The sequence below is a fragment of the Ziziphus jujuba genome, chromosome 6 (genome assembly GCF_031755915.1).
Source record: "Ziziphus jujuba cultivar Dongzao chromosome 6, ASM3175591v1".
Classification (NCBI taxonomy): domain Eukaryota; kingdom Viridiplantae; phylum Streptophyta; class Magnoliopsida; order Rosales; family Rhamnaceae; genus Ziziphus; species Ziziphus jujuba.
In genome coordinates this window covers 14,447,477-14,466,972 of record NC_083384.1, presented here as the reverse complement: position 1 = coordinate 14,466,972, position 19,496 = coordinate 14,447,477, and the positions used below count along the sequence as shown (strand labels likewise).

Genomic DNA, 19,496 nt, shown 5'->3' with positions numbered 1-19,496 from the left:
ACAAACATTATATCGGATCTGATAACTGTAAGATACATCAAGTAACCAATCAGACTCATATATAAGCTTTCATCAACTTTTTCAGCTCCATCCTCTTTGCTAAATTTCTCCTTTTAATTCATGGGTGTGCCAGTGCTTTTGCAATCTTCCATGTGAAATTTCTTGAGTATTCCCTTTGCATACTTTTTTTGGCTTATGAAGACTCCATGATGGTCTTGCTTCACCTCCATTCCTAGAAAATAGGACATTAAGCCGAGGTCTGTCATCTCAAATGCTTCTAGCTTTTTGGCTTAAATTCTTTCACCAGCATCTCATTGCTTCCTGTTAAAAGAAGATCATCAACATAAACAAAAACTATAATTAAGTTAGCATCTTTTTTTTTTTTATATATAGCGTAGCTTCACTGGACTTTTAACAAAACCAAGGCTTTGAAGATATTCATCGATCCTACTGTACCAGGCCCTAGGAGCCTGTTTAAGACCGTATAATTTCTTCTTCAATAAGTAGACATTCTCCTCCTGTCCCTTGACTTGAAATCCTTCAGGCTGCTCTAGATAAATTTTGTCTTGAAGATAACCATTTAAAAAAGTAGATTTTACATTCAACTGGTAAATCTTCCATCCTTTTTGTGCAGCCAAAGCAAGTAACACTCTGATTGGATCCAAGCGTGCTACTGGAGCAAAGGTTTTTGAAAAATCTACCCCAAACACTTGACTGTACCCTTTCACAACTAATCTGGCTTTATGTTTAGTTACAGAACCATCTGCATTAAATTTGATTCTGTAAACCCATTTGACTCCAATGACCCTTCTATGTTGAAGTCTATCCACCAACTCCCATGTGCCATTCTTCTCAATCATCTTAAGCTCTTCTTTCGTTACTTCAACCCATTTGCCATCCTTCTCTACTTCTTTAAACTCTGTAGGCTCAAACACAGCAATATTACATCTTTTATGAATATCAGATAATAACCTTATACCTTTAATTCGTTCATCATCTATGTTATCATCCATATTTTGTTGAATTTCAGACCGCTGCTCCTTTACTGACTCCTCTCAGTTCCATTGTCTGTCTTCCATGAATGTGACATCTCTACTTACAAGAATTTTTCCATTTTGTGGTTGGAAAATTCTGTAAGCCTTGGATGCTTTATTATATCCAATAAAGACTTTCGATTCCACCTTTTTATCGAGTTTATCTCTTTTCACCTGTGGCACATGAGCAAAACAAAGACAACCGAAAGTTTTTAAATACTGCAGGTCTGGTTTGTAACCAAACCAAGCTTCAAATGAAGTTCTTTTTTGTAGAACTTTAGTTGGCAATCGATTTAGCAGATAAACTGCAGTATTTACAGCCTCCGCCCACAGGTTCTTTAACAGTTCCTTTTCATGCAGCAAACACCTTATCATTTCCATAATACTTCTATTTTTTCTTTCACTTACACCATTCTGTTGCGAAGTCTATGGTGCTGTAAATTAGTGCTCAATGTCGGCTTCATCACATAAATTTTTGAAACTATCACAAGTGTATTCCTTGCCATTGTGTGATCTGATTGTTTACAACCTGTAACCACTTTGATTCTCCACCCAAGTTTTATATTTTCAAAAAACATTAGCAACTTCGGATTTAAATTTAAGAAAATAAATCTCACAGAATCTAGTATAATCATCAATAAATATAATATAATATTTACTGCCATTTAAGGAAGATGTTTTTAGAGGTCCTCCAACATCTGTATGTACCAGTTGAAGTTTGCATGTTGCTCTCCATGTAGTTTGAGGAAAGAACCTTCTAACTTGCTTTCCATATTGACAAGCCACACAATTAGAAAGTTTGTCTTCCAGTAATGGTACTCCTTTCACCATATTATGATCCTGCATATATAGAAGTCCAGCATGGTGAAAATGCCTGAGCCTTCTGTGCCACACTTCCACATTGTTTGCACTGCTTGAAAAGGCTATCTGCTCACCCTCCATAAGATTTAGGGCAAAGCTTTTTGCTATCATTTTCATCTTAAAAGCATCTCTTCTTTTTACTTCTTTAATCCTGCACCATTTGTTTTCAAATATAACTTTAAAGCCCTTCTCAACCAGCTTTCCAACACTAAGCAAGTTTTGGTCAATTTCAGACACATATAAAACATCAGTAATGTACTTCAAACCTGATAAGCTTTCTAGAGCCACAGTTCCTTTGCCTTTGACTTAGATATATTCCCCATTTCCAATTTTTACTTTGGAAATTTCAATTTGTCGAGTTCCTTGAAAAGCTCTAGATCGTTAGTCATGTGATGTGTGCAACCACTATCAATCAGCCAAGAATCACTAGAGCTATTGCTGGCTGCAAAAGCTACTCCTCTTGATGTTGCTCAACAACAATATTTTCTTTTCCTTCATGTTGTTGTGACTTACAGATTCTCTCCATGTGACCAATCTGACCACATTTCCTGCACTTAACATCTGGTCTCCACCAACAGTTCATTTGTGGATGGTTAGTCTTTTTACAATATGGGCAAGGTGGATATGTTACCTCATCCTTTTTGGCATAGTTTTCAGTTTTCTTGCTGTTCTTCTTCTTGTTGTCCTTCTTGTCTTTGCTTCCTCTTGAATTTTGTGCCTTTGCTTAAAAAGCATCCTCTACAAATGCGTCTTTTCTCATCATTCTCCTTTGCTCTTAGGCCTGCAAAGCATTTATTAATTCTGCCAAGGATATACTTGACAAATCCTTAGATTCTTCTAATGAAGAAATTTTATTCTCCATACTTTTCAGGCAAAGTCACAAGAATTTTTTGTACAATTCGCTCATCAGAAAAATCCTTACCCAGCAACCTCACCTTGTTTACTATGCCCAACAACTTGTTAGAATAGTCTTTGATGGTTTCTGTCTCCATTTTTAGCATTTCAAACTCCCTGATCAAGTTAAGCACCTGCATGTTTTTTGTTCTTTCATTGCCTTGGTATTCATTCTTGAGATAGTCCCAAATAGCCTTTGCTGACTGTAGATTCATAATTCTTGTAAATATGGTGCTTGAAACAGCAGAGAATAGACATGCTTTAGTTTTCGACTTCTTTGTCTTCCTCTCTTTGTGAGCCTTCAGTTGTGACATTGTTGGATTTGCTGGTAATGGTGGAACATCATCATCCTTCTCTATAGCCTCCTAAAGATCTAATGCCTCAAGATGAACTATCATTTTAATAGCCCCAGCTTGACAGTTATCACCGTCAAAAACTGGTGGAACAACATGAGAGAATGTTGTTTCAGCTTCCCTTTTTGAAGGTTTTTGTGTTTTTGGTTTGTATTTCTGGTCTTTTAAGTTCTAGCTTTGGGTTTTTGTGTTTCTGGGTTTGTGTTTAGATTCACTCAGCTCACAGATCTCTCAAGAAGATGGTTCAGCTCACAGATCCCTCAAGAAAAAGAGCTCTGATACCAATTTGTTGTTATAAGACACTAGAAAATTGAAGACCATAATATATTTTTTTTATTCACTACAGTGCTCTTTATATAGAGCTAACATTTAACAAAAAAACAAAAATATTTCCTAAACACAAGGCATGACTAACAGCTTCCTAATTTCTAGCCACAAAGAAACCAGCGTAACAAATAAAACAGCATAACAACATAAATCATTCGAAATATCCTAAAGACTTGGTCAGTTAACAGCATAACAAATATTCTAGTGACTTGGTCAGCTGACAGCAAGTACAACGTAGGCATTATTGTAACACTGCTCAAAGAGAATATAAAAGCATGGAAGATATCAACAATAGAAAAATGAAAGAAATGAAGGTTGCAGCTGAGCAAGGAAGAGATAAAGATATGGCCAAATTAATTGGGGACGATCCATATATCGTAGAAAGATTTGATCGTGTGCCATACATTAATAAGCCTTTGCACATAGCAACTAAACATGGCCATACCCCTTTTGCCATGGAGATGGTGAGCTTCAAACCTTCCTTCTCACCAAGTTAAACCCAGAAGGGTTATGCCTTTGCTTGTTGCTTGGCAAAATGGGAGAAATGATTTGGCACTTCGACTTTTAGAAGTGGACCACGATCTAACTCCTTGTATGGGAAGGAAAAGAATCGTTTTCCTACATTATTTGGCTCAAGAAGGGAACATCGATCTCCTGAAAATGTTCTTAAAAGCTTCTCCGAAATCATTCCAAGATATGACAACAAGAAGAGAGACGGTTCTTCATGTTACTTTGAAGAATGGCAAGCTGGACGCTTTTTACTTCCTTGTTGGATACCTTCAACGAGTCCAGCATGAGGGTTCTTCAACACAAGAAACAGATCTTGAACCAGAAGGACTATGAAGGCAACACTATCTTACACATTGCAATGCAAAAGACATTTCAAAGGTAAGCTTTCTTTTCACTTAACAAGCTATGCATTCCAACCATTTATTTTCATTGAGTAGTTTACTTATCAAGCAATTTGGTGAATTTTTATCGACTTCTCAGGTGGTCGAACTGCTAGTTGATTGTGGAGTTGATATAAATTCAAAGAATACAGAGAATTTGACTACTCTAGATATTTTAGATGATATGCAAGCAGACAATCCACAAGTCAGAAAAATGCTTAATGCTGCTGGAGCATTGAAAGCTTCCAACTTGACTATTCCATACATTTCACAGCTGATAGTTTGAAGCGTATACCCTCTTTCAAGGAGCGTTTGATAACATCTATCATTCATTTCAAAAGAGATATACCACACGATACACGCAATGCATTGCTGGTGATCATCGTGTTGATACTAACAGTCACTTATCAAGGTTCACTCACCCCACCAGGAGGAGTTTGGCAGGACAGCAACTCATTAACAGCACAAGTTCACCAGGCAGGTAAAGTTATCATGAGTTATATGTCTTTTCTCTTCTTCTGGATCTTGAACTCCATAACCCTTTGGACTACCCAAGTTGCTTTTTTCTTCCTCATTGATGGCCGTTTTAGCAAACTGCTATTCATTCCAGTCTATCTATTCTCCCAGTGCTATACATTTTCTTTGTCATTGGTATCACCAAGTCCTGTCATCTCCGTAGTTATCATAACCGTTTCTGTTGCCTTACCACTGACAGTGTTTATGCTGGGGTATTGGTTTTTTGATAGAGTGGCCAAAACACTTAAAACGGATGTAATAAGTTAATATTAAGTTAGCGCTTATTATTATTGTTATTATTATTTTTCTACAAATTGTTGAAATTTGGTTCGGTTATTTTTAATTATTTGCTTGAAATTTCATTTTAACCGCATTATTTCACAACATGACATTGGCGGGTCCACTGCTGACAGTCTCAACAACAGTACTAATTGCCATTGCAGCCTTCACCAATTTTCCAATGCTGCTCTTATTTTGTGCTCTCAACATGTTACTGCTTTCTTTCTAAATAGTAAGTATCAAATGTTTAATTTTTAAGTGAATTTTTTTATTTTTTTGACATTGCAATCTGTTTTCGTAACAATTTAGTTTGCTAATGGTTATAATTCAGTCCATCTTCAGTTTCTTAAAATATCATTGAGTTTTGGTTCTCGTGTTTTCTCTCTAGTTTATACATACTCCCTATTTATAATGGAAGTGAGATTTTCTTTCTTCCTTTCTGTTATTGCATTAAAAAAAAAAAAAAAAAAGGGGCATCATATAGCAATATTTTGAGGTAAAATAGCTACAATCTTTGTTTAAGAAGCAGAGCTTAAAACAAATCCAACTTTGAACTTTCTGATTTTGTACAATGCATATTTTCAAGTAAGGATAATTACTTGAACTTAAATATTTCCATGTTAGAAGTTAATTTACACTTTAATTTTGCAGTTAGTTTTGTGCTTTATCTCACCCACAAAGTAAATAAGTAACGACGACAAAGTTGTTCTCTGTCTAAATTTCTTCTCAGCCTCTCTTGGTATTTTTCACTATTTATAATGATTTTTTTCTTCCTAGTTACTACTTTCTTTTTTTCTGAATTACATTAAGATTTTGATCCAATTTCTTATTATCTGGGACAACATGTCACTAACAAATAGTGAGATGTGGTTTGAGGATTAGAGAATTAATAGTCACTTGGAGCTCTTTTGTTATGATAGGACTTTAGCAAGAATTTGCAACAAAATATATTTATATATATGTATATTTGCAACTGAGATAAAAACGTTGATGTGAAACTATACAAAGATATAAATTAAGTTCACTTTTATCTATTTTTGCTTGCTGTTGTCACAGAAAATCGATGTTGATTTGCTAGTAATTTACCTTGTAATTAACTGCTCCAAATCTACACCTTTCCAAGATTATTTGCAATAGAAATATTGCTTGTTGCAGCTGTAATGGTGAAAAGACTCAGCAATGAACTTCTTATGTCTCTTCACGTACACGAGGAACAATTTGAGAAATATACTTAGATGCATTTCATAAGGATAAGTTGTACTACAATGACAGTGGAATATTAAAAAGAAAATAAAATAACGTGTTTAGAAATTGAGAAATGAAATCTTAGTGTGTATGCAGAGTTGTACATTTTTTTCCTACAGGACGTCAATTTGATCCAGATAAAATCAGTATTTGAAAGTGAGTTATACTATGTATTAGCTCACATAAATCAAAGGAAGATTGCAAAAAAAAAAATAATAATAATAATATAAGCCGTTATGGTTGCGCACTCCCCATGGACAATTACATTAGATTTGAATTCAAGCTTTGCACCAAGATTGCATTATCAGACTCAATTATGATTTTCCGGAGGCCAAGAGAAGCAGCTGAATATAGAAGCATAAAGGACAGCCAAATATTCAGCTTGAAAAGATAAGTTAGCCGAATGAACAAGACGGTGTAAAAGTAGAAGAGATCCAGCTGAATCTCTAGCAATAGTTCCCATTTTGCAATCTCTATTTTCCACATTATATGAACCATCACAATTTAGTGTAAAGTTTTGCTATTTTTTGCAATCTTCCTTTGATTTATGTATTTTCTTTTTTGTTTCTCATAGTTAATAAAATAGCTGATTGGATAGTCAAGAAGATTTTACATAGGTCTCTCTCTCTTTGTATTGGAAGTTTTCTTATCTTTCTAAATTTAGAAAGCTTTTATGTGAAGATGTATTCCCTTTTTCTTAATCGAAAATCTCGTTTTGGTTTGGAAAAATTATGGCACGTTAAAAAAAAAAATATATATATATATATATATATATTAAATCAACTAATTTCTGTAACTATTTTTTAACTATTTCAAAACTGTTAAAACTATAAAAACCCATAATCTAACAATATTTTTGCTATATCAAAAACAAGCCATTAACTAATGTTACATAAAATATTTTGAACTAACTGAAATCTGTTAATTTTTTTTAAAAAAATAAAATTATAAAACTTGAAAAAAATAAAATTAAAAAACTCATAATCTAACACGATTCTTTTCTTGACCAAAAGACAAACATGACTCTTTCTATTTCAAAAATAAAGGACTAAACAATGTCAAGAAAAAAAGCTTTAAATTAATACCAAAGTAGTAATCTTAAAAACCCATAATCTTACAGAAAAGATTTTAAACCAAACAATGTTTGCAATTTTATGATAAACAACTCTATGTGACAGAAAAGATTTTTAACTATGAATAAATAATTACTTGTAAAAGTTAAAAAAAAAAAAAAAAAAAAAGCAAATTGAAAATGTTGCATGAAAACCAAAAAAAAAGAAAGTGATACTCCAATTAGCACGGTCATAAATTTAAAAAATATTCAACCCCAACTCATAATATTTGTTTATTTATTTTTTTGAAAATGGGGTAAAAAAAAATCATGTGATGATCTTTAGTGGGGCTGGTCAGAGTGGATTTCTATTAGGTTGGGTCCAGAATTTTATTTATTTTATTTTATTTTGTTGTGATGGGCTTTAAAAGAAAAAGCTGAGAGCCCTTGACTTCATCTGGGTTTTTTTTTGGGGAATTTGGCCCAATACCCCCATAGGACCGAGCTTCATGAATTTTGCCCCCTCAATTCATTTCTTTTTTGATCTACCCCTTAATATCCCTTATAACCCTCAAACAAAAAACAATTACTTACATATCCTTTTATTTATTTTAAAATATAAAAAAAAACACTTGGTGAGCGCAAAAACCCATGGCGTGAGAACCAGAGGCTGTATCATCGAGACCATTTTGTGGAGATCGCGGCTTTTCAGTCAGCCGCCGGCGCGGTACTGTGTGATCTAGCGCAGAGAAAGTTGAAGATTGAAGAAGATGGCATGGAGGCAAATGCTCTTCAAGGGGAGCCCAATTTCTCAACCCCTTTCACCAACTGGGTTCGCTAGATTCTTCTCCAAGCCATCCCCTTATGCAGGTTAATGATTTTTTTGTCCTGGGTTTAGTAACCCATAAAAAGATTTTCTTACTTTCTGTTCGGTTCCCAGAGCAAGAAAAGAGAATTGATAAAGAAGAAAATTTTTCTGGGTTCTTGTGAATTTTGTGATTTGAACTTTGTAAAAAAATTGTCGATAGAAAGAGAGATCCAAGTAGCTGTTTTTGGCTGCTGAGTTAGAATCGAAATGGGTAAAATTGAATTTTATGTGTAAATCCAGGATTTACAGAGTGAGAAACTTGGCTGGTATTGAAGTTAATAGATTCACAGATAGGAAACATAGAGGAAAAAATGATGAATAAGGTTGATTATGCTTAGTTTCCCGCATTGTTTGGTTGGTGAGAAAGATGGGGAATAAAGGAAAAGGAAATATTGGTTTATAATTTATTTATCATTATTTGAGAAACTTATCTATACCAAGCTGATTACTGAATGCTGAATAACTCTTTAAGTTGGAAAAAGAAACATGGTTTTTGTTTCAACGTTATTATAGCATTGAAAAACCGTGTTCACTCTTGTCTGGTTGCTAAATGACTGATAAAGATGAAGAAAAGCAGAATTTGATGTTCTCTGTTTTGGTGATTTTACTTTTAGTGACTGGGAATTAATCCTACAAATCATGTTTTATGTTGGCTCAAGTGAGCAAGATTCATGCTTCCTGATGAGTGATGTACTTGAGCATGAAAGTTTATATGAAATAAAATTTGTTAGAATTAGATTAGATTACTGTGAAAGTGTTATAGTCAGTAGGAGATCTAAAGTTGTTGCTTTTGTTGCAGTGAAAGTTGGAATTCCAGAATTTTTAAATGGAATAGGCAAAGGGGTGGAATCCCATGCGGCTAAGCTTGAAACTGAGGTGGGCAACTTCCAGAAACTGCTTGTCACTCGGACGCTCAGGCTGAAGAAACTTGGCATCCCTTGCAAACAGGTATTTCCTAAATCTTTATCTACTATATATGCACATACTTGAAGCCCTCTGCCTTTTGGGTATATTATAATTCTTTCAGTATATCCGTCAATACATCTGATAGTATTGCAGATCAGAAAATTTGGTTATAGATTGCTTGCTTAAATCTAAGTGAAAGATTTCATGAAAAGTAGGGTGATTAATTTATGTTTATGGTTTCTTAAACTCTTCTAACGAAGAAAGTTTAGGGATGCTTAAAGGAAACTCTGACTATCCGGGAATGGTTAATTTATCTTTTAGTTTGGCAATGGTACTGCAACTTGAAATCACCCTAGTTCTGGAGTTTTGTTCTTTGTTCTGTTCCAATGGTTGCAAATATTTTTGTTTTACTGGGCAAAAGTGAAAATGTTTCAGGAAGATAGCATGCAGAATTGCTTTGAGAGCTGTCATTTATATCATACTGGTAGAAAGAAAAGATGTTATTTAACGAAAATGTTTACCAAAATTGAAATGCAGTGCCGGAGTATGTGTTGCTTTATATTTGGTAATGATATAAACTTTCTAAATACTGACTCAAATGAGTTTAGGCTTCTTCCCTAAGTGATGTAATATTTTCTTGTCTTGTTGTACTGACTTTTGCTTCTGAAATACTATAGGCCTTGTCTTCTTCTTCATTTCTCTATCTAAGAAGAAAGAGTTAAAAGTAGTGCATATATTTTTTGTTCTGCTACTTGTTAAATTTGTTGGTGAAAGGCGTAATGAAAGTTGCGGTTTTCTTTAGGATTAAGTTCTTTGGGACTTAGCTTCATTTGATGGTTTGAAGAGATTAGATTACTTATATCTGAATATGATTTTTGTTTTTCAGAGGAAGCTGATATTGACACACGCCCACAAGTATAGGCTGGGACTATGGAGGCCTCGAGCGGTACCAATGAAATCCTAACTAGTTTAGGACTAGCTTGTTTATTGAGAATGTATCAAATGTCACATTACAGGTGGAACTATGCAGGTTTTACTTTTGTTTCTTAGTAAAGATGTCATTGCAGAGTGATGTAGGAAACATGCAGAATTTGATGTCATCTGGTGTTCAACGTTCACAATGCCTTGATAAGCCCATTATCATTGTGAAGTTTCGAATTATTTTGATATCCTTCTGGTTCAAATTAATTTGTTTAATTATCAACTTTATCCCGGATAACCAAATAATAGGATAAATGAGTTTTAATTAGTTCAACTTAGTTTAAAAAACAAGTAAGAAGTTGAATTAGTAATGAATATTCATCCAGCAATAATGTTTACAGTAGTAGCAGAGGCATAGACTATGCAATAGAATTCTCCGTTATTGTATTCTACTGTTTCTGCTACATGAAGAAATAGCTCTTTAAAAACTCGTTACAACCTCAAACTTGGTACTCTGTTCTGTAAGCCAAATTCAGCTCTCTTTGTTTGTGTCTCGAAACATAATACTCATCTAAATGGTAGTCGAACTCGAGACCTTATGTCTAAGATAAATGGAAGAATTCAGAGCTCCTTATCATGCTCAAAGCCAAACAAGTTGCTTTCATCTATAAAATAAAAGCGAAAATCATATAGTAAACTAAGAAGCAACATAGGCATAGTATCTTCAAACTTAATCGGCCTCAAAACTCCAACTGAATGGAGTTGGCTGAATACACAATTGGTTTTAAAGACTGCCATAATGCCAGTGACAACTGATGTACATGCTTGGAGTCTTAGGCACTTCAACATTCTCATCATATCTTCTGATGTATATGATTCTCTTGTCAATAACTGTTCACCATCGGTAATTCCCGAGGAAATCTTCGGTAAACTACAAATACCCTCTGGAAAAATTACCGACAGTTTCGTCGGTAATTCCTGATGGTGTACAGTACGGCATATTTTGCCAATTTTTTGGACCCCACAAGGCCCCTAATGTGTGTTGAATGAAAAAACATGCAAAACATGGATTCTATAATTGTACTAAGGAGAGAAAATCATAAAATTTCATAAAAGTGTATCAAAGTTTGCAAAAAAATAAGTATACTGTTCACCCTCGGTAATTCCCGACGAAATCGTCGGGAAACTACGAATGCCCTCTGGAAAAATTACCGACAGTTTCGTCGGTAATTCCCGAGGGTGTACAGTGCGGCATATTTTGCCAATTTTTTGGACCCCACAAGGCCCCTAAGGTGTGTTGAATGAAAAAACATGCAAAACATGGATTCTATAATTGTACTAAGGAGAGAAAATCCCAAAATTTGATAAAAGTGTATCAAAGTTTGCAAAAAATAAGCTAACTGTTCACCCTCGGTAAATTACTGACGAAACTGTCGGGCAACTACAAATGCCCTCTGGAAAAATTACCGAAAGTTTCGTCGGTAATTTCCCGAGGATGTACAGTACGTATTGTTTTGCCAATTTTTTTTACCCCACAAGGCCCCTAAGGTGTGTTGAATGAAAAAGCATGCAAAACATGGATTCTATAATTGTACTAAGGAGAGAAAATCAAAAAATTTCATAAAAGTGTATCAAAGTTTGCAAAAAATTGATGACTGTTCACCATCGGAAAATTACCGACGACACCGTCGGGAAACTACAAATGCCCCCTGGAAAAATTACCGACAGTTTCGTCGGTAATTTCCCGAGGATGTACAGTACGTATTGTTTTGCCAATTTTTTTTACCCCACAAGGCCCCTAAGGTGTGTTGAATGAAAAAACATGCAAAACATGGATTCTATAATTGTACTAAGGAGAGAAAATCCCAAAATTTGATAAAAGTGTATCAAAGTTTGCAAAAAATAAGCTAACTGTTCACCCTCGGTAAATTACTGACGAAACTGTCGGGCAACTACAAATGCCCTCTGGAAAAATTACCGAAAGTTTCGTCGGTAATTTCCCGAGGATGTACAGTACGTATTGTTTTGCCAATTTTTTTTACCCCACAAGGCCCCTAAGGTGTGTTGAATGAAAAAGCATGCAAAACATTGATTCTATAATTGTACTAAGGAGAGAAAATCAAAAAATTTCATAAAAGTGTATCAAAGTTTGCAAAAAATTGATGACTGTTCACCATCGGAAAATTACCGACGACACCGTCGGGAAACTACAAATGCCCCCTGGAAAAATTACCGACAGTTTCGTCGGTAATTTCCCGAGGATGTACAGTACGTATTGTTTTGCCAATTTTTTTTACCCCACAAGGCCCCTAAGGTGTGTTGAATGAAAAAACATGCTAAACATGGATTCTATAATTGTACTAAGGAGAGAAAATCAAAAAATTTCATAAAAGTGTATTAAAGTTTGCAAAAAATAAGCTAACTGTTCACCCTCGGGAACGTACCAACGAAACTGTCGGGAAACTACAAATGCCCCCTGGAAAAATTACCGACAGTTTTGTCGGTAATTTCCCGAGGATGTACAGTACGTATTGTTTTGCCAATTTTTTTTACCCCACAAGGCCCCTAAGGTGTGTTGAATGAAAAAACATGCTAAACATGGATTCTATAATTGTACTAAAGAGATAAAATCAAAAAATTTCATAAAAGTGTATCAAAGTTTGCAAAAAATTGATGACTGTTCACCCTCGGAAAATTACCGACGAAACTGTCGGGAAACAACAAATGCCCTCTGGAAATATTACTGACAGTTTCGTCGGTACTTTCCCGAGGGTGTACAGTACGTATTGTTTTGCCAATTTTTTTTATCCCACAAGGCCCCTAAGGTGTGTTGAATGAAAAAACATGCAAACCATGGATTCTATAATTGTACTAAAGAGATAAAATCAAAACATTTCATAAAAGTGTATCAAAGTTTGCAAAAAATTGATGACTGTTCACCCTCGGAAAATTACCGACGAAACTGTCGGTAATTTTTCCAGAGGGCATTTGTAGTTTCCCGACAGTTTCGTCGGTAATTTCTCGAGGGTGAACAGTCATCAATTTTTTGCAAAGTTTGATACACTTTTATGAAATTTTTTGATTTTCTCTCCTTAGTACAATTATAGAATCCATGTTTAGCATGTTTTTTCATTCAACACACCTTAGGGGCCTTGTGGGGTAAAAAAAATTGGCAAAACAATACGTACTGTACATCCTCGGGAAATTACCGACAAAACTGTCGGTAATTTTTCCAGGGGGCATTTGTAGTTTCCCGACAGTTTCGTCGGTACGTTCCCGAGGGTGAACAGTTAGCTTATTTTTTGCAAACTTTGATACACTTTTATGAAATTTTTTGATTTTCTCTCCTTAGTACAATTATAGAATCCATGTTTAGCATGTTTTTTCATTCAACACACCTTAGGGGCCTTGTGGGGTAAAAAAAATTGGCAAAACAATACGTACTGTACATTCTCGGGAAATTACCGACAAAACTGTCGGTAATTTTTCCAGGGGGCATTTGTAGTTTCCCGACAGTTTCGTCGGTACGTTCCCGAGGGTGAACAGTTAGCTTATTTTTTGCAAACTTTAATACACTTTTATGAAATTTTTTGATTTTCTCTCCTTAGTACAATTATAGAATCCATGTTTAGCATGTTTTTTCATTCAACACACCTTAGGGGCCTTGTGGGGTAAAAAAAATTGGCAAAACAATACGTACTGTACATCCTCGGGAAATTACCGACGAAACTGTCGGTAATTTTTCCAGGGGGCATTTGTAGTTTCCCGACGGTGTCGTCGGTAATTTCCGAGGGTGAACAGTATACTTATTTTTTTGCAAACTTTGATACACTTTTATGAAATTTTATGATTTTCTCTCCTTAGTACAATTATAGAATCCATGTTTTGCATGTTTTTTCATTCAACACACATTAGGGGCCTTGTGGGGTCCAAAAAATTGGCAAAATATGCCGTACTGTACACCATCGGGAATTACCGACGAAACTGTCGGTAATTTTTCCAGAGGGTATTTGTAGTTTACCGAAGATTTCCTCGGGAATTACCGATGGTGAACAATTATTGACAAAAGAATCATGTACAAAAACTAAAAACAAAATCTTAATATGGAAGAAATTGGATCCTTTCACAAATATGGAAGTTTCCTTTTTTTTTTTTTTCTTTTTTGTTTATTACATTTTGGTATCTTTTTTTCTACAAAAATCCAGCTGAACACAACTCTATAATTCCTATGTTCCAAGATTATGTATAAGATTCGAAACATATTGGATACAAAGTCCTACAAGGTAGCAGACACGGCAAGACTTTGCTGGCATACCTCATGCTGAACCAGAATCCTGATATCCTAAACAAAATATATAAAAGAAAGAAAAAATTTGTGAAAAATTAAGTGAAAATTCAAACTCCAATGCCTGTTATCAACTGGCCCAGCGTGAAGGATTCTTTTCACATATACCAGGTTAGGCCATCTACCTCTATGCTAATAAGCCTTTGCAATTCAAATTTTTTTATGATGCTGAAGAATGATGCCTAAAATTCACACAGCAGCATGCATCTCTAGCCGTCTTCGTGCTAAGATTTTCAAATTTGTTCAGAATGCTTTGAAGCAACCTGTGTGTCCACCGTTCTTGTGTCATGCTTTCTCTTGCTTCGTCTCTTTGATCTAGATGTGCGGGTCTTTGTAGGATGCTTTACAGCATGCTCTTGGATGCCCAACACTACATTTTCATTGGTAGGGAGTTCAGGAGGGGCATCAGGCCATGATGTGCGTTTTGATGGTACATTGACCTCCAGAGGAGGATCAATTATCCATCTGTAAAGAGACCACACTAATGTCAAATGCATGTGCATAGGAAGAGATTCTGCTAAATGAATTTTAATTAAATAGGCAATTGACTGTCATGATTTTTGTGTGTCAATGATATATATTGAAATTTAGATGGCTTGATGAGGGGTGGGGGGAAAAAAGCATTTCCATATGACAAAATTATTGACTAAAGGTAAAGATTTGCTGAACCAAAGTAAAATAAAAAGAAGCATGCTACATAAAATCATAATACAATTATATAAGTCAATTGTTTAAAGGATTGTAGTCAAATTGCAAGTAAGAAAGCCCTTGGGAATGAGGTCAGAGGACTGAACAGAAATACATTGAAATGCCACACCAATACCACTTGACCACTTGAAACAATGCAATGACATTCACTTGAAAAGAGAAGTTGAGCATCATTGTCACATTCATAGGTAGGTTACTAATTTTAAGTTCTACCCATGTGTGATATTCAAAATCACAATTTCACAGCCACAATTTTATGCTTTGAAAATAAATTAGAGACGCATAGTATTTAGAATTTGAAGGATATAACAGCAGACAGTTTAACATGACAAGATTATTACAAAACATTTCTAACAATTGTATATGATCATTGGCACTGTTGACTCCATCTATGCTTCAAATTTTTTAAACAACCATGACAGCTTTCAGAATGCAAAAACCATATGCACTATAAAATGGAAAATGGATTGGAGACACAATAGGAAAGAAGATATGGTACCTGTAGGGCCAAACCATAACCGCCATTCACATCTTGCTCGAAATAAAGTAACTGGAAAATAAAGCAATTAGATTATAAATTTAATGTCACACCAGCAACACAAAAGAAAATGCAGATGCAAAGAGAGAGAGAGAGAGAGAGTTCATAGTCATCAAACATGGTATATAAACAATTTAAATGCAAAAATATGAAATATACATACCTTAAATTTGCTTTGTGCATTTGAAGTAACTCTTACTACAATACCACACTCGGCTTGTTGCTCGTTGATCGTAACACCAAAGAAATGAGCATTTTGCTTATCCACCTGCAACAAAACAAAATCAACCAAACGGAAAATTCCAGAAAGAATGAAAGTCCATGATAACAAACATGAAAGCACCTTTCCACTAACTGATGACAGAATGGAATGTATCCCTACTTGGCTGTACTCCATCCAGCATCATATCATCATACATATCTCTCAGCAAGAAATGCCTCCCACGACCGTTATTTAAAAAAAAAAAAAAACCAGAACACAACTTTCACAATTTCTCTTTCACAATTTCTCCCAAAAAAAAAAATTCCCAACACCACTAACAGAAAATCAAAATTAGAGCTGTTGCCTACCTGTTGCTTCTGCTTCTGCTCCTAGGGCTCTCTAAAATCCTGCAGTTTTCTCTCTGAGTCGCCTCTTCACCATCTCCTTCAAAACGCGCAGTCTCCATGCTTACAATCCGGTCGATTCATGAAAGGAAACAGAGGGCTCCTAAGGTCTGGTTATGGATAAAGAGATGGAGGGGAAAAGTCGAAGAAAGGAAAGAAAAAAACATATAAAAAAAATAACACATAAGGGTATTTTGGGATTTTAAAAGATTGGAGGGGTAGATCAAAAAAGAAATGAATTGAGGGGGTAAAATTCATGAAGCTCGGTCCTACAGGGGTATTGGGCCAAATTCCCCTACTTATGTATCATTCTTTCCATTATATTACTGGACGGTGAGGGGTTATTATAGGGAAAGAGCCAGTGGTTCAGCCGCTATGGCTTACCTTTATGATATGGCACCATATACTTCAATTCTTTAAAACCGCTGCACAGCTCCAGGATCGTACATTCCATCGACGAAAAAGCAAATCAGATAAAAAGGGTATGTAAAAGAATTGTCAACTTAAAAACATCAAAAATTTCTAGCAAAAATATAAAATTTATTAGAGGGTACATTTATCAATGCCTGGTTATGAAAGGAATAAAACAACAAAAAAAACCTGATTTAACAGATAGAGGGACTAGGGATAAATACCAAAACCAAAAAGAAGTTGAACAAATTTTATATCTTGTGGAATTTATAGGTTCTATACATGTATAAGAGCTACTAACCTGTGTAAAATGAATAAGATACAAAATACATACATGTATAATGGCTCAACTAACTAATCCATGACCGTATTCTTCCCCAAATGAACTAATCTGACCAGAAAAAACCCATGCATAAATGAAGCATTAGAAGAAATCCTCCATCCATCAATGACCGCCTATGCTGTTCCAAAACCATTTTCCCTCATTCAACTTCGCTTTAATCTCAGTTCTGGCAACACGAATCAAGAACAAACTTGCAAGGAAAATAGAAAGAATTAGCATTAAGAAGACACTGTTCCATCCCCTAGTGGAAATATACCCTGCCAATAGTGGGCCTAAAGCTGCCCCAACAGAACCAGTGCCATCTATAATTGCACTTACAGTAGCTAATGCACGAGAATTTCCTCCAACCATGGTCTGAGTACCAAGATCAGTAGCAACAGCTGTTGTAATGAGTGAGTATGGACCATTTACAAGCAATCCAGAAAGAAACATCAAACTAATATTGGCAAACATGGAGATGCTTCCATAAACCCTGTAGAAAAGGAGGGCTGGAATTGATAGCAACAAGAATACAATTGATGTAACAGCACGAGCTTCAATTACATCAGAGATGAATCCCACCAAAATTCCTCCAAGGACTCCTCCCATATCAAATATAGTTGAAAGGATCCCAGCAGTTTTGTGTGACAAATGCACTCCCGCAACAGCTAAAATGCCAAACAGAATTCATAAATAAGAGAACCTTGTAAATTGTAACACATTCAAATGCATAGGGGAGCCCATGAAAATTAAGCAGATTTGATCGTTTAGCAGTCTTTAATTATTTCATGATAAAAATTAAATACCCAAAGGCATATTTATCTTTATGGGGAAAGACACAGAAAAAGAAACTTATTGGCAGTCCCAAAACAAAGCAGATTTAGCTGTATGTTCACAGATGCCAAAGAGTTTCTTATGCTCATCATTCTTCATGAAAGAAAAGAGTAAATAATAATAATAATAACAATAATAACAAAGAAACAGAGACAAGATTCTCATCTTGCCATTGCCAATTCATGATGCATTATAGAACACTAACCACAAGAAGACAAATATAATCCAACTCTGAAGGGAAAGTCATAGCACAACCTATAGGAAAATTTTTATGGCATATTCATATAAACTCATCCTATTTGACCAAGTACCTGTGTGCCTTATGTAGAAGGGCAACCAGTATAGAAAAGTGTAAGCCACCAGCTTTGAAAAGAAGAGACAGAAAGCAAATGGTGCTACACCTGGTAGCCTCCATGCCTCAAAGAATCCAATTGCGGCCAAAGAATCAGAGTCCCCTGTTTCAAGAAGACCAGCTTTCTCTGACTCCACTTTCTCCTCTGAACTCCTTACACTATCAACTTCCGCATCCATTTCAATCTCCTTGCCGGGAGACTCAAACCCCAAATCATCCAGACTAACAACGAGAAACATAAACACTACAATGCCAACCACAATCATCAAAACTCCAGGCAAAACAAAGGAAAATCCCCACCCAAATTCTAAAACACCTGATGCTAAAACTGATCCAACAATGTTTCCCACAGAGGTGTGCGAATTCCACAATCCCATTATCAAGCCCCTCTTTTCTTTCCCAGACCAGTTTCCCACAATTGCCACCACATAAGGCCACCCAACTGACTGAAACAATCCACAAACCACTTGAACAGCAAGAAAGAATCCCAAAACATGAACTCCCAACCAATACCCTAGGCCAAACATTATTGTAAAAATGCCACTGCCTATCATACCAAACACAAGAAAGTACCTCAAATGGACCCGATCACCGACATGGCCGGAAAAATACATTCCAATGGAATATACGGAAAGAAATGCGAGATCTAGCTCGCCTAGCCGGTGTGTTCCACGTGGACCATTGAAAGGAGCCCAACCAGCATCAATCGAGCTTGAATTCAATAAGGTTGAGTTCAAATTACTCTCGGTTAGGGATGAGTTTGAGTGATCATTTGGTCCAAGAACACTCTTAACAATGCTTGGAGGTTTTCTAGAGGCATGAAAGGAAGCATAGGCGAGGAAAGTTATTACTAGGACTAAGATTTGGTGGAAAGCTAAAGTTTTTTGTGGGGGTTTGAGAGATGGGAAGAGATTGAGACCTGGAGGTGGGTTTAGATTTTTGGATGGCATTGTAATCCAACTTCAAAATAACAACAACAACAACAACAACAACAACAACAACAACAACAACAACAACAACATAGCAATCTACACAGAAACCCCTAGACATAAAAAAAGCTTCAAAATTTATATAACCCTAAATATATTGATCAAAGAAGAAGACAATGATGGATGAGGGCCTTAATTAGTAGCTCTGTGAATTCACTAATTATAATATTATAAAAATAAAAAAATAAAATAAAAATAAAAAAAGACAACTATGATTCTGGAGAGCTTTGATAGAATCCACCACTA

The 19,496-nt window shown here is 35.4% G+C and overlaps 3 protein-coding genes and 1 long non-coding RNA gene across 6 annotated transcripts; 2 read left to right on the top strand and 2 right to left on the bottom strand.

The window, feature by feature from the left end:
- The first annotated feature begins 2,760 nt into the window (after positions 1-2,760).
- LOC132804150 (uncharacterized) lies at positions 2,761-5,171 on the top strand. The gene is made up of 2 exons (XR_009639299.1): positions 2,761-4,357; positions 4,460-5,171. It is a non-coding gene; the product is annotated as an uncharacterized LOC132804150 (long non-coding RNA).
- Positions 5,172-8,048: 2,877 nt separating this feature from the next.
- On the top strand, positions 8,049-10,433 carry LOC107427099 (uncharacterized). Its single transcript, XM_016037445.4, has 3 exons — positions 8,049-8,320; positions 9,118-9,266; positions 10,111-10,433. Exons 1-3 carry the CDS (start codon positions 8,221-8,223, stop codon positions 10,186-10,188), a joined length of 327 nt encoding a protein of 108 aa, XP_015892931.3. The 5' UTR covers positions 8,049-8,220; the 3' UTR covers positions 10,189-10,433.
- Positions 10,434-14,314: 3,881 nt separating this feature from the next.
- On the bottom strand, positions 14,315-16,922 carry LOC132804095 (chaperone protein dnaJ 15-like). Of its 3 annotated transcripts, none has more exons than XM_060818026.1 (4): positions 16,307-16,922; positions 15,900-16,174; positions 15,698-15,748; positions 14,315-14,955 (listed from the first exon to the last, which is right to left on the bottom strand). In XM_060818026.1, exons 2-4 carry the CDS (start codon positions 16,131-16,133, stop codon positions 14,944-14,946), a joined length of 297 nt encoding a protein of 98 aa, XP_060674009.1. In that variant the 5' UTR covers positions 16,134-16,174; positions 16,307-16,922; the 3' UTR covers positions 14,315-14,943. The 3 variants fall into 3 exon arrangements, 2 of the variants coding, with proteins under 2 accessions (XP_060674009.1, XP_060674010.1); XM_060818027.1 differs by lacking the exon at positions 14,315-14,955 and having other exon boundaries at positions 15,452-15,748; positions 15,900-16,004; positions 16,080-16,174; XR_009639245.1 differs by lacking the exon at positions 14,315-14,955 and having other exon boundaries at positions 15,452-15,748; positions 15,900-16,004.
- A 166-nt stretch (positions 16,923-17,088) lies between these two features.
- On the bottom strand, positions 17,089-19,244 carry LOC107432614 (putative glycerol-3-phosphate transporter 5). Its single transcript, XM_016043800.4, has 2 exons — positions 18,221-19,244; positions 17,089-17,743 (listed from the first exon to the last, which is right to left on the bottom strand). The coding sequence occupies exons 1-2, from the start codon at positions 19,209-19,211 to the stop codon at positions 17,199-17,201; spliced, it is 1,536 nt and encodes a 511-aa protein (XP_015899286.3). The 5' UTR covers positions 19,212-19,244; the 3' UTR covers positions 17,089-17,198.
- Positions 19,245-19,496: the final 252 nt, after the last annotated feature.